Source organism: Notamacropus eugenii, chromosome 7, assembly GCF_028372415.1.
Source record: "Notamacropus eugenii isolate mMacEug1 chromosome 7, mMacEug1.pri_v2, whole genome shotgun sequence".
Lineage (NCBI taxonomy): Eukaryota > Metazoa > Chordata > Mammalia > Diprotodontia > Macropodidae > Notamacropus > Notamacropus eugenii.
In genome coordinates, this window is record NC_092878.1 from 114446563 (window position 1) to 114461909 (window position 15347).

The 15347-nt window shown below is 36.5% G+C and overlaps 1 protein-coding gene across 2 annotated transcripts in view; it reads left to right on the forward strand.

Annotated features, from left to right (window-relative positions):
* The window catches only part of LOC140514133 (bifunctional heparan sulfate N-deacetylase/N-sulfotransferase 4), a 397643-nt gene that overhangs the window by 230122 nt on the left and 152174 nt on the right, over window positions 1-15347 (forward strand). For both annotated transcript variants that reach the window (XM_072624210.1, XM_072624211.1), the window contains exons 5-6: window positions 9838-10023; window positions 13610-13738. In XM_072624210.1, the coding sequence (XP_072480311.1) occupies window positions 9838-10023; window positions 13610-13738 (315 nt within the window). The remainder of the gene's footprint in view (window positions 1-9837; window positions 10024-13609; window positions 13739-15347) is intronic.

Below are 15347 nucleotides of genomic sequence, written 5' to 3' on the forward strand. Positions count from 1 at the left end.
AAGTCTGTTATATAATCTTCTACCAAAGACTACAAGTTACATAAGGGTCCAAAAAATAATTAGCATTCCTTAATTGTTAGAGAGGGCCACCCTTAGCCTTAACTGAATGCCAGCCCTCCTTTCTCAGTATAGCCAATCATAATGCTCATGCTTCAACCTTACAACCTTTTCTCCATGCCTACTAAGACCCCTTTTTTGTTGTGTGTTAATGATGTCCCCTCCTTCTCTGGGGGTCACTGGCTTGGCTGAGGCTAAAAGACTAACCCACTTTGTTAATAGTTATGCACATCACTGTTACTAAACTGATCTAGATCACAGTCTGTACCTCAATCTACCTTTATTGAATTTACCCATCACATAAGTATGCCTTTGGCAGGTGCTGCTGTGTCTCTAGTAGCACACACATAGCTAATTACCCTGCCTTCTGCTGCCTATCTAAAAGTAAAATCATTTAACTGATTAGCCACTTACAGAAGGAAGGAAGTATCTGACTATGTGCTAGGTACTATGCTAAAAGCTTTACAAATATTATTCTGTTTGATTCTCACAATAACTCTTTAAGGTAAGTACTGTCATTATCCCTATTTCACAAGTGAGGAAATGTAGGGTTATGTGACTTGCCCAGAAACTCACACAGGTAATGAGGGTCAGAGGCTGCATTTGAATTCAGGTCTTCCTACTTTCAGGTCCACTGCTCTATCCACTGTGCTATCTATCTGCTCAGGTACCATGACCTTTAGACCTCTAACCTAGTGGTCTCATTAGAGTAGATCCTGCCAAGGAAATCTTACTTAGGAAATCTCATTGTTGCCCTATTGCCACTAGAGAGTTGGTAAACTCTTGTCGGCAAACTCTTAAATTACTTCCTCTCTTAATATCTCAATCTCTCCATACCGATAAGGTCACACTTCCGACCTGATTCAATATTCATCAAGAGGTGGGGGAAAGAAAGTGGAATATTGCTCTGAAACATTAAAATTGTAGAATTGACCAATCAGCAAGTATTTCTTAAGCACCTACTATGCTCTAGCAACTGTGCCGATAGGAATACAGACACCCTACCTAAAGCAGTTCCTGCTCTCAGTAGGACTCTTCATAGCTCTTTCCTTGTTCTGTTTTTGAGAGATTCAGTTTAATTCAACTAACATTCTATATTTTCAATCACTTCACAAAGTCATCCTGAGGTCATATACCTTTCATTGGATAAAACAAAAATTACAAGATAACTGACACTGGATGTTTTCCTAAACAAAAATCTTCCTCTTGTTTTCCTCCCCACTTCCTCCTGGCTAAATGTTTTAAGGGCAGGAGTTAAGTGTCTTGGGATAACATTTTCTTGGATCAGAAGCCTTTATTAACTATGGAAAGGAGATGCTGTGGGAATGGGAAAATTGTTCTCCAGTCTCACTAGCTGATGCAAAGTCCTCCAAAATGATAACCACCTCTAAAACCACCTCATAAACCACTTCTGCCATAGTCCTGACTAATCCCAGAAGTCCTGACAACAATGGCAGTTTGATCTCGGTTTTAGGTCCAAGTGTCAACTTTTGTGTTTCAAAGTAGCTGGCTGCCTTCTATGACTGGAATGGCCAAAGGTGGCTTGGTTCTGCCTCTTTCCATCTCTGCTGTGTCCCACAAAACATGCAGGAAAACAATTAGGACAGGAAAAATAATAGGAACTAAGGGATTGGGATGGGGGAGAGGATTTCTGTATGCCTGCAAATAATTTCTCCTATTATCCAACACCTATTTCTGTCCAAAAGTGGGGAGAAGCTCTTAGGACCACCCCATTATTAGTGAATTTGTCTTCATTCTTTCAGTGGCTACAAGGGCATCAATGAAAACTATGCTCAGGAACTTAGTTCTTCGATCTACAGAAAGTCTTACTAGGCAAATCTTTAAAGAGGAAAGGATGACTCTATCAATAAAATTAAATTTCTCAGCATAAATAGTTCTCAGTTCTTACTTTTGCAACTCAGAATCTATTGAAGTGTCCAATCAGAGCCAATGACAGAATCCAAACCAAGCTTTCATGCTTTTTCTAACATCCCTCTTTTAACACAAGGCATTAGCATTTGGCAGGATTAGGAATCTTGAAATAAGGATAGCTAGTTCTCCCAAATTAGCATTTAGGATTGTGAAGGGTGACCAACACAAAACCATCTCCACCTCTGTGCCATTTCTTTTTCAGAAGAAAATCCATTTGTACCATAGAGCCCTCTTGAGATTTGTCACCATTTACTAGGCTGGAGTCCAAAAAGTGGCAGGAGTGACCCAGTCAATTTCCAGGGTCAGGGATTCCATTGCTTTTATCACTTATGAAAACACAAGACAATTTCAGCCTCAGAGACACAGTGCAAAATCAATGGTGCTAGGATCATTCATGGAGTTGACTATATGAATCTCAGACTCTATTAAAAGACAAAATAGATAATGGACTCAGTTCTCCACAGTTCTTTGTCTTTGGAGATCATATTCATGCCTTAAACCTATCAGGGCAACATTCAGTACATTAGGACTGTACTATTGCTTATCTCTATCTGCTTCTTAATTAATTCCAGGGAATGACTTTATGTGGTTAAGTGTTCATACTGTTAGATTTGACATGGAACGACCAGGGTTGGAATGGCAGCTCTACCATTATGACGCTGAGCAAATTACTGTATCTCTCTAGACCTAGTTTGTCTGTTTGTTGTTGTTGTTTAATATATAAAATGAAGTGGTTGTCATTAGTGTTTTCATTCCCTGTGCTTGGCTTAATAATGGTAGATGCTTAATGTTTGTTGGCTGGTGCTGTCTTGTATAACATGATCTCCAAGGTCATTACCAGCTCTTACTTCTATGATAAATTATCTTTGCTCATGCTTGTGTTTGTTATTGTGTTCAGCCTTCATTTTCAAAGAGGACCATGATATCAGAGAAATGATGACATGACTTGCACTTAACTTTGTTTTGAGTGAGGGAGGGCTGTGCAGGTCACCAGCCTCACTTTCTCCTCCTGAGCCATCTGGTTTCAGTGACCAGATATTCATCAGGATGACTGGAAATGGCCCAGGATGCAATAGGAGACCTTAGCCTTTTTGGCTAAGAACTTTTAAGATACTTACTTAAAGTGAGCTAATGCCCATTCAGTGAATAGTCCTCTTTAAAAAGTAGTCAAGGGGATAGTCCTTTTAATACAAAAGAAAATAAATAGATAAATCACTCTGGGAGGGGCAAGGGAGTGATGGTTTTCTAGTGTTTTTCAAAGCAGACTTTTCTTTTAGGAAAAACTGTAAGGAGCACAGATTCTAGAATTAGATTAACAGGGTAAATCCTGCCTCTATATATTTCTCTACCTTGATATAGTTCTCTTGCAAATGAAGATGATCTGTTTGCTTAAACTGAGAACTCCTTAGTTTTATCGTCATTCCTGTTCAATGATCAGTAAGAGATAATGAATGAGATATTCTGCTTTAATTTTGTAAGTATGTTTAAATTGTGTGGTCTTTTTATTATTTAATAGAGGCTCATATTTAGGGGAGAGGCAGAGACACACAGAGACAAACAGAGAGACAGAGATAGAAGTTCTAAGCTGTGGACAGCTAGTTAATGACAAAGCTTAGACTAGAACCTTTTTTGTGTGGAGTCCAAGTTCAGTAATTACAGATGACTAGTATTTTTCAAAATTATATTTAATTTAGAAGCTGAAATGCTGGAAAATACAATTAAATTATTTGGTAATTGAATTGTATTCTCCTTCCATTCTGATTTTTTATATCTATTCTTAATTCATGGATATAACACATGCTGACTATTGCATTCATTTGTTGAATGGAAATATTGTATCATTTTGCATTAAATTATGATGTATGATTTAATGAATCTTAATTTTTAAAAGAACTTAGATTTTTTTTAAAATAATTATTTTAATCTTGGTTTTTTTTTTATTTCCAAGCTCTACTATTGTGTGTCACTTCCCCCCCTCCACTTTCTCCCATCCCTGGCAGTGTCATGACATGTAAATTGCATATTGAGTAAGGCACAGAATTATTTCAAGACATTCAATTATCATGATAATAACCTCATTGGTCTTGAATGTTTCTCTTCCTCTTTGGTATTGTATAGTACTGACTGCTTTGTCTACCCATTTCCTGCTAATGAATGACTTATTCCACAGGCATTTTGTTCTGAAGATGGCTCTTATTAGCTATTGTTTTTGATATCATGAATAAAGACAGTTCTTGGCATTTTTAACAATTGACACCATTGCATTATCTCTGACCTCGTTACACTTGAATGCTTGGAGGGAAGGTTAAATGAGGAGTGCACTAACATCATGTCACTGGGTCAGTGATTTCCTTATCCTACCCTATCATTAGTGCAATCAGATGAAACACAAATAGTAATTAGCCCATATGCTCTATCCATTGTTTCTTCCTCAGCTGTATACTTATCATGGAGTACTTCCCATTTTCCCAGATTTTTGAGGTGAAAGGGAAGGTAGTCAGGAACCCTGCCTACCAATGAAAATTGACAACTGTTTTAACATTTGTGGGTTTATGAAATTACCACAGGGTAATGAGAGATTAAATGACTTACCTTGGGCCAAAGAGACAAGATGGGTCAGAGATAGGATCTGAACTCAGAGCTTCCAGACTCTGCAGCCACACTTTGCATATTTTCTTGTGGCCTCCTTTCCCCCAAAGTCTTGACCACATGATCTGGATTATATACTCCAGGTCTGTATTTCAACCTCTGCTACCACAACCTTGTGGTTAACATCCTGGCATCTGGAGTTCTTTAAGCTCCCAATCCTGGTTCAGAGATCCTCCATAGCTCTAGGAAAACCAGGTGCTAATTCTTGGTTTACCAACTCATATAATTAGGCAGATATTGCTTCATTGGCTCTCCCGACAGAGATGCTTCACCAGTAGCCTAACCTGCACTTAGCAATGACAGCTATGGCAATGTTCATGGTCTACATTTCCATGAAAGTCATGTATTTCCTGTAGATTTATGAATAGGTACCATTGGTACACAAACACCTAAAATGCTACTGTTTATGTGGTTTCAGCCCACAAAACCCTGGTGTCTGAAACCATCTACAGATGTAGTGTTTTGAATGATGCTAAGTATCCATAAAAAATAGCCTTGAGGAACTGAAAGATGTTGAAGTGGAACCACCAAAGGAGATTAAGTAAGAGTCAATATACATTTAATTATGTTTGACAGTTGATTTGGGTGTTGAAGTCTTCTTTTTATTACACTCAATTCTCCAAAAATAAATAGTGATCTATAAATGGATAGTTTAAAACTTTTTCTGCTTGTATTTTGTATGTATAATGGAGGAAGAAAAGGAAAGAAGACCCAAGTTGAAATGCTGCTACACAGTTACTAGCTGAGCGATGCTGGGCATCTCATGTAACCTTGCTTGCCTCAGTTTCCTCATCTGTAAAATGAACTGGAGAAGGAAAAGGCAAACCACTCCAGTATTTTTGCCAAGAAAACCCCAAAGGAGGTCACAGTTGGGAATGACTGAAATGATACAACAACAGCAAAACAACTCATTTGTAAAATGGGAATACTAGTACCCATTTTGTTATTAAAACAGGGTTACTTCGAGGATTGAATGAGAAAATACATATAATGCCCCCCACAAACCCTAACGGGCTAAATGAATATTAGTTGCTGTTATCATCATTATTACTATAGAATACCTTCTTTTTCAACTAGTTAATATATACCAGAATTTAATTCAGGGGTCTATTTTTTTTATACTTTGAAAATCATAGTTCAATATGATAGGCATCCTCTGTAATCCTGTGCATTAAATCTTATGCATTTAAAAACATGATTCTTTAAAGGGGTTTGTACTAGTCAATAGACTCAAAGTTATTCATAGCAGAAGAAAAGTTGAGTGCCTGCTCTAATTAGAGGAGGAAAAAATGAACTGAAAACCCAGAATATTGTCAAAAGAGGAATGGAATTGTGTAATATCTCAGATATCCTAAAGTCATTAATAGATAGACATTAGAGAAATAGAGACTGGTTGTGACAATCAGTGCTGAACAAAATTTGTATTTCATTCCTAGGGCGTTTTGCTTTCTACCAGGACAGGGGAACGTAATTGGTTCTTTATGGTGTGTTTTCCTGGTATGTCCAAAGTCAGCTCTTTTACTTTCAAAAATCTGTTAGGTCTCTAGTATTCATAGTTGTCCTTTTTTATTTCCTTTTTTTGTTTACCTAGTTAAATGGTGGCAGAGATCAGCAGGGAAATATTCAGAACTCCTTTTTACCACCTAGCAAATCTTACTCATTCCAATCAACTTTGGGTGCTTCTTAATCTATAAGTATTTGTTGTTGTTATTCAGTGGTTTTTAGTCATGTCTCAGTCTTCATGACCCCATTTGGGTTTTCTTGGCAAAAATACCAGAGTAGTTTGCCATTTCCTTCTCCAGCCCATTTTACAGATGAGGCAATAGGCAGAGTTAAGTGACTTGCCCAGGGTCACCCAGCTAGTAAGTGTCTGAGGCCGGATTTGAACTCAGAAAGATGAATTGTCCTTACTCCAGGGTAGATGCTTTATCCACTACACCACTAATATGCCATTATGAATATTAATAAGCAGCCATTATTTTCCGGGACTCCATAGGAGCTTTCAATGGAACTTGCTAAATAATGACACACTTTTGTCTTAGACGGTAACCACTAAAAGATATTAAACCCTCATTAGTAGGTATTAAAGGATTCTGAGACTTTTAGCTAACCTTCATGGTAACTGCGTTAAAAAAAAGAAAAAAGGGCCCCAAAGTATCCCTTTACACTTTATGATACAATATAGGCACAAGAAGTAGGAAGTGATAATTATCTAGTGTGATTTATCATTGTGTTTGAACACTCGTTGCCACTGTCATAAAATGGCCTTATGTGCATCAAAGCCTTGCGGCCATAGAAATCAATAAATATAATAAAACTTTTTTTAACTGCCTCTCCCTCCCTTCTCACCAAATCAATTACTTTTATTTTTAAACTACCTGGTTTTTCATGAAGGTTCTACAATTCATTTTATCACCTGTCAAAAGAGAAATGTCTTTTTCTCCTGGAGAGATACAGTGACTGGATATCTCCCTTCCTTCCACAAATCTGTTTTATATCTTCTAATGTCTGGAACCATTTCATACTTTCTGAATTTATTAGGCCTTGAATTTGAGACACAATAGGAAATGATGAATCAAATGAGGGGTCCAGAAAAAAGTCACTATAAGAGATACAGAATTTTTTAATTCTTATCTTTGGAATATTTAAGTTTTTATTCTTAAAACTATAAAAAAAACTATTTATGCAAGATATCACCCTCATAATGTATTAAAACCAACCTCATAGATAGAAGGCCTCCATAGGAAACAAAACAATTTGTCTCCCAACAAAAGGTCAAAAACATAGTGGAAAAAAGCCACCAGCCTTGGAACCAGGGAGACCTGAATTCGGTTCTCACTTCTGACTCATACTAACTATGGGACCATAGACAAGTCACTTCACCTCTGAATCAGGCAACTTCCTAAGATTATTCCAAGCTGCATTGGTGGAAAGAATTTCTACACTGGGAGTTCCCTGCATACTCAATCAAAGACTATTGTTTTTAAGTGCCTAGTTTCTATCAGATACTGTAGGTTCAAAAACAAAAGTGAAAGAGTTCCTGCCTTTAAGAAGCTTGAAATCTAGCTGAGGGAGAAAACATGGATAAATATGGGTAAATACAGGATAAATTAAAAAATAGAAACAAAGTAACTGAGGCAGGACTGGAGGATGGGAGACCTAGTAGCTTGAGTGTATCATAAAAGACTTCACATAGATGGTAAGATTTGGTCCAAGCCTTGAAGAAAACTAGGGATTCCAAAACTCAGGACAATCGATGCAAAGTGTCAGAGAGATGGGAGACAGAGTGCCTAGGATGATGAGCAGTAAGGCAACATAAATGAGCCCCTATATGTCTATGTTTGTATGCATATGTGTTTGTATACATCCATGTGTGTATAAATATACACATATATGTGTATATATGTCTACACGTATATGTGTATGCATGTATATATTTGGATATGAGCATTGTGTGTTTGGATATATGCATGTGTATGTACATGAGTATAATGTGTGTGATGTATACACGAGTATATATGTACATATATATGTGTGTATTATATACAAGCATGCATACCAATTAAATCAGGTATGGATAACATACATACACATATTTTTTAAAATATGAAAAACCACATTAGAGGTTACATATATGTCAATAATTAAAGATATGTCAACATCTGAGAGCAGCTTTGAAACTAGATAGCAAATAGATAAGGTAAAAATATCGTGGAGGACCCTCAAGCATTTGCCAGTGGGGATGACCAACGCTTTAATATCTGAGATTACTAGAAACTCTAGATATCAGAGTCTGTACCTCAGTCTACCTTTATTGCATTTCATCATGACATATGTGATGACATATCTGTCATTTATTTTATATAGTACATGTTAATAGCCCATGGCATGGAAAAGAATTATCTAATCATCATCTCTGATGGTTGCTGAATAATATAGCATTACTAGAATTACTACAGTTTGCTTTAAGTAAACTAGCAAGGTTTTGGTATGAAACACTTTCCCCTTAGACACAGAGTTCATCTCCTTGAATGCACAGGGGAGAATCAAGCTCATTTTATAGCATTGATTTCATTATCCAGTCTCTCTACAGAGCCATTTACAGTAATAGATGTCAAAAACCACATAATCTGTAAAAGAGAGGTGAGCTGGGCTAGTTCGAATGTGGGACACTCAAGGGGAAGAAGAAGAATGATGCCATGCGAGATATTGAGGGTCTATTTTCTGAACTTAAGTGTGCATATTACTTAGATTTTGTGGATATGTGATGACATTTGCTGCTTGCATATTATATCAACTTGAAGTCCCTTCCTGGGCTTTATAGAGCGTAATTGCACATAGAGATGGCAATTGTCAAGTTATCGTATTTGGTTTTCTGTTTATTGATCCAATGAGCTTTCTGAGATGACTGAGCACTGTCATCCATAACCTTGATTGATGAATCCCATTCCAGCAAAGATATTATATAAACCAGATATCCCATTTAAGGCAAGTCATAGAAAGAAGCAGAAATTTGAAAGCTCCGAATCCATTTCATGGACCTAATAAAATTGCCTCCTATTTTATGTTTTTCACCCTCAAGTTCCAAATAGTTTGACTTCATGTCTACTTGTTTTTCTTTATTGTTAACTGAATAGCTGAGGTTAGTTACTTTTGGTGGCAAAGTAACTGGAGGATGGGATTTGTACTCCAGCAACCTAAATTTAAACTCTCTATCAGACTCCCTCATTCCTGGAACTATTTCCCTCTTCATCTCTATTTCCTGGCTTCTCTGGCTTCCTTCAAGTCCTAAGTAAAATCTCACCTGCAATGAGAAGTCTTCATCTATCTCTAATTTATCATTTAAATATATTGCTTATTCAGTTGTTTCCCTTTTTTTACACTTTGAGCTTCTTCACAACAGATAGTGTTCACTCACACACACACACACACACACACACACACACACACACCTTTTTTTTGACTGGGCAATCCCCATCACAGTGTCTGGCACACATTAAGTATTTAATAAATTCTTGTTGACTTGATCAGGACCTCAAAATCTCTGGTTCCTTATCTGTAAATTAAAGACAAGGACCTCATTACCCAAAGGCTTTGACAATGTTAAAGTGCTTTGTAAATGTTGTTATACTGTTCTTGGCTCTCAGAAAGTCAGTGTATTTGACCACGCTCAAGCATGTCCCTTTGAATTTGTTTTAGGAGCATGGAATTCCTATCAACATGGGCTATGCAGTGGCCCCACACCACTCAGGGGTCTACCCAGTCCATATACAACTTTATGAAGCTTGGAAAAAAGTCTGGGGTATCCAGGTCACAAGCACGGAAGAGTATCCACATCTTAAACCTGCACGATACAGACGGGGCTTCATCCACAATGGCATCATGGTGAGAACATGCTATTCCCAAAGAATGATTTCAGCCTACAGTTGTTGAAGAGATACCCACTGCATTATATATCAGGACTTACCTTTAAGATATCCTGCCAAGGGGAACCAGAAATAGCCCCAACTATAGTAGAGAGAGGAAAAGTTGATCACATAGAATCTGTGCTTGGTCTATTAATTGACAAGGATCTGGAGCACAGAGAGGTTCTTGGGAGCTCAAGACTCTTTCCCAATGTGTGAGTTGAAAAAAGAAATTTGTGTAAGCCGCATTCTTCATCATCAGTGCCATGGAATCAGTGTGATACAGTGGAAAAAATGATGGATTTAGAGTCAGAATACTTGAATTCAAATTCTATTTCTGACATTCACTTTCCTCATCTATAAAGTGGGGAGAGTGGACTAGATGACATATATGTTCCTTTCCATCTATGGGTCTTTGAGGTCAGGCTTGGGCTTGTAAGCATTCACTTGTGAACTTCTCAGTATTCCAGGATGCTTGAAAGGTCCATTCGAAAAATCTGAGTATTCTCTCTACTAGGAACAAACTCAGTGTCTCCTTAAAGCAGCTGTGGACTCTCTACAAATTTATCCAGACCTTCCACAGAGATGTTAATGTCCAGATTAGGAACTCAGAATATCCATCAATGGCAACAGAAAACACTACTGTTCAGCAGTGATTTGTAGGGTATTGGTGAATTTGATGCCCCCTAGAGAACGGTACTTTGTTACTGCCCAAGAGTTCTTTGTACTGTTTGCTTCATCACTTGCCCACTCTCCCTGCTTAAAAGGAGTGCATACTTTCCCTATTATTAGCACTATACTTTATATTGAAATATGAATTCTTGAAATCTTTTGGAGAGAGTAAAAAAAAAAGCATAAGGGCTGTTGAAACAGTTTAGTGCCTCCTTAGGTCTTAAAAATGTGAAAACTGTGTGCACGATTCCTTGGAACCCAAACTTGACATCATGGATCTTGAATCATAATTATCTATCTTGGAAATTCCATTAAGCTAAGTATTTTCCAAAGCATTCATGCAAAGTTCTGCACATGCACATTTTCTGTTTATGCCTGCAAAACTGATTCTTAGATCAATTCCATTGGTTAGGACACAGCTCATTTCTAAATGGTATTCTCAAATTAGGTTTAGTAATGCAATAATTCTTGAATATTTAGAAAACATATGCAAATATGTTTATAAACTTTTTTTTAAAGGAATACTGAAAATGAGTCCCTATTCTCCACCAAAGATTCTTTTCTATTATTTGCCCAGTTACCTTTGCTTTGGCGATATGATAAATACAAATTAATTTGATCAGCATTTATCCCACCAGTAGCAGCAAACTACCTTTTGTTTCTAATAGTGACACTGTTAAAACTTTGTCACCTCCTTATTTTTCTTTCTGCAGAATCAGACTTCAAAAGTGTTTCTTTGCCTCATTAGAACTGCCCTTGTAGTTCGAATACGCTGTCCATTTTGTGTTGAAATCATGGATTCAGGTACAAAGCATGGGTTTTTTGAGACATAAGTGGATAGTGTTAGATTCAAGTTCACCTAAAAAAATCAATTTTCATTTTCAAAAGTCTCCCTCTTTATTCAAAAGTTAAACATGAACAAATTTTGAGCAACTACTGTGCTGGAAGATGGCACTCTGGAGGTATTTTTTTTCAAACAAATAAATTCCTAAGGCATTTGTGTGTCTTTCCATGGGTTTATTTAATATGGAAACTCCTCAAGCTTTTTTCTTGATGTGAAGCCTTCTCTTTCCTAGTTTCTCCCTCTCTCAATTGTTGGAAGAAAAAAATGACTAGGAAGATATAGGTGACATGCTTATGCATACCTTTTTAGCTGATGAATAAAAAATCCTTTCTCCTCCTGAAAAAAAGAACACTTTCAAAATATGCATCTCTACTTGAGAAATATAAAATTTCATGCCTCTTTTTCTTCAGAGCCTAAGAAGGATATTCTGAAGAAGAAATGTGGAACAGTTCCATACCTCCTCTCTCAGACCTGCATTTCTTAACCTTACAAATAACAGCTGAGGCTGCTTATCTAACCACCATGGTTACCCATAGTAATAATTTCACCTATCACTTCATGAAGCAAAGTTTTGAATGACCAGTTACTTTACGTAGAACAGAAATTTGAAATGAAAATTTATATAACAATATACTTGTCTTCTAGATATGCTTTTCATTTGAATTTTTTAAAAATGATTTTACAAATTATGCTTAATTACCATGAGAATACATTCATTCAGCTATAGTTTAAGTCTTCTCGAGTCAAGTTCTACATATATCACAACTGCCCACAAGCATAAGGCTTTTGGGAAAGGTTTGATGGTGTTAACAGGTTAATTACTGAATTACAAATAACTTGTAGAGGTGCAGAAGAGACTTTGAATTTAAACGCAGACTTTGGTAAAGAATATAGTACTATGTGTTTCCTTAACAATACAGTTTATATGTAAAAAATGTATTTTTTATTGACTCATATAACATGAGTCAATCATCCCTGGGCTGTTGCCCAAGTCACTTTCAATAAATGTTCAGATCTTGTCTTCCCCCCATGTAATCCACTGGCATAGATGATTAGTTAATATTTCTTGTTCAGTTGTTTCAATCATGTCTGACTCTTTCTGACCCCATTTTGGGATTTTGGGGGGCATTTTCTTCACCATTTCCTTCCCCAGCACATTTTACAGATGAGAAACTGAGGCAGGCAAGGTTAAATGACTTGCCTAGGGTCACACAGCTAGTAAGTGTCTAAGGATGAATTGTAACTCATGTCCTCCTGCCTTCAGGCCCAGAGCTCTATCTACTTCACCACTTAGCTGGTCCTGACTAACTATGAAATGACCATTAAAAAAACAGAACTGAATTCCCAAACCCCCAGCATAAGGCTGTCTTCCTTTTGAATTTGATGCAAAAACTAAACCCTCTTGACAATTAAAAGAATTATAGAGTACAATTGGTGACTGTTATTGCAGAGATAATAAATGTTTTGGAAAACTTGACATGGAAGCTCATTAATTTTGTTTTCTCCTATTAATCTTTATGCATGCAAAGGAGTTCACCAAAGAATATGGTAGATCCATAATCATTTCAGGCCTAATATATATTTCATTCCTGGAATCATATTTTAATTCCAAGGTGAAGGAAATAATGATTTTGCTTTGGGTGCTTGAAACTAAATACAGTCCAAGGTTCTATCTCAGAAATAAGGGAATTAATAGCTTACCAGAGTGAAAAGATGCTACTTCTAAGGAACTCTGTCTTTTAATAAACTGATGTTGTTAAAGTTGAGAGCTGTTTTCATAATCCTGTAAAAATGGTGCTGCTGTATGAAACTGGTCAGAATGATATAAGTGAAGATTTTACAAACTGTTGCCCTGCAGTTGGCATCTGCTGCTATCCGACAGCTGCATAATTGTTTTCTAAATCAACTTGTTTTTACAATAATACTAAAGCTGTAGCAACTCAAAAATTCTCATGGTGAAGTTTCAGTGTGCAGTCTCCAAAGAAATGGGACAGTAGTGGCAGACCTAAGCAAAACCCTTCAGTGGTCCATATTTTTTCTTCTTCCTTAGGTGCTCCCTCGACAGACATGTGGATTATTTACCCATACAATTTTCTATAAGGAATACCCTGGAGGACCTCAAGAATTAGACAAAAGTATCCAAGGAGGGGAACTTTTTCTCACTATCCTTCTAAATCCCGTATGTATTTCTTTTATGTACATCCAATAATAACATCAGATTGAACTTTACTGAGTTCCATATCGATGTGAGTCTACTCCAGCAATGTGGGTGGGAAATGTTGCCTTTGCTGTAGAAATCACTAACACTCCCCCTTCACGAGCCTCCTGCATATGAAAAGTACTGAGTTATGCTTTTCCCTAAGGAAAGGAACAAATAAATAGCTTCACAATATCTTGGTTTCATTTTATTAGACTGTCCTTATGCCAAATTAGATCAACTCATGAAAAGTAATTTGCAAATTTCAAATACTAATTTAAGTTTTCTATGTTGATGTTACTATTACTATGGTGAATATAATGAGGATGATGATGATGGTGGTAGTGGCTATGATAGCAATGATGATGATACCAGTACTTGAAAGTTCACTAGGAAGTCACCAAGGAATTTATTTTAGGCATGGATTGTTTTTTTTAATATGCAAATTTATTTTAACACTGTTTATTTTTTCTAATTACATGTCAAGACAATTTTTAACATTCATTTTTACAAGATTTGAAGATACAATCTTTTTTCTTCTTTCCTTCCTCCCTCCCTGCCCTCACCTCTTACAAAGATGGTAGGCAATTTGATATGTTATACATGTACTATCATGTAAAAATATTTGTTAGTTACAGTTGTGAAATAAGAAACAGATCAAAAGAAAAAAACATGAAAAAGAATAAAATAAGAAAAAAAATATGTTTCCATCTACATTCAGAGTCAATCAGTTCTTCATCTGGATGTGCATAACATTTTCATCCATGAGTTCTTTGTACTTATCTTGGGACATTGTGTTGCTGAGAAAAGCATAACTGATCATCATATGATGTTGCTGATACTGTGTACAATGCTTTCCTTGTTCTGCTCATTTCACTTTGCATCAGTCTGGACAAATCTTTCCGAGTTTTTTTTTTTTTTTTTTTTTCTGAAATCTTCCTGTTCACCATTTTTTTTTGCACAGAAATGTTCCATTTCCTTCATATACTACAATTTGTTCAGGCATTCCCCAATTGATGAGCATCCCCTCAATTTCCAATATTTTACCACAATTTGAAAGGGGCTGCTATAACTATTTTTAGACGTCAGTCCTTTTCTCTTTTTTTATGATCTCTTTGGGCTATGGTCGTAGTAGTAGTAGAACTGGATCAAAGGGTACGTACAGTTGAGTTGCCCTTTGAGCATAGTTCCCAGTTGCTCTCCAGAATGGTTGGAACAGTTCACAACTCTACCACCAATGCATTAGTGTCCCAATTGTCCCACATTTTCTCTAATATTTATCATTTTCCTTTTATGTCATGTTAGCCAATATGATAGGTATGAGGTGGTACCTCAGAGTTGTTTCAATTTGCAGGTCTCTGTTCTCTAATCTAAAGTCATGTAGAGCACTTCTTCACATGTTCATAGATAACTTTGATTTCTTCATCTGAAAACTGCCTGTTCATATCTTTTAACCATTTATCAGTTGGGAAATGACTTGTATTCTTATAAGTTTGACTGAGTTGTCTATTATATAAAATATACATATACATATAATATATATAAAATATAAAAATACTGAAGTCTTTTTCAGGGACACTTGCTGTAAAGA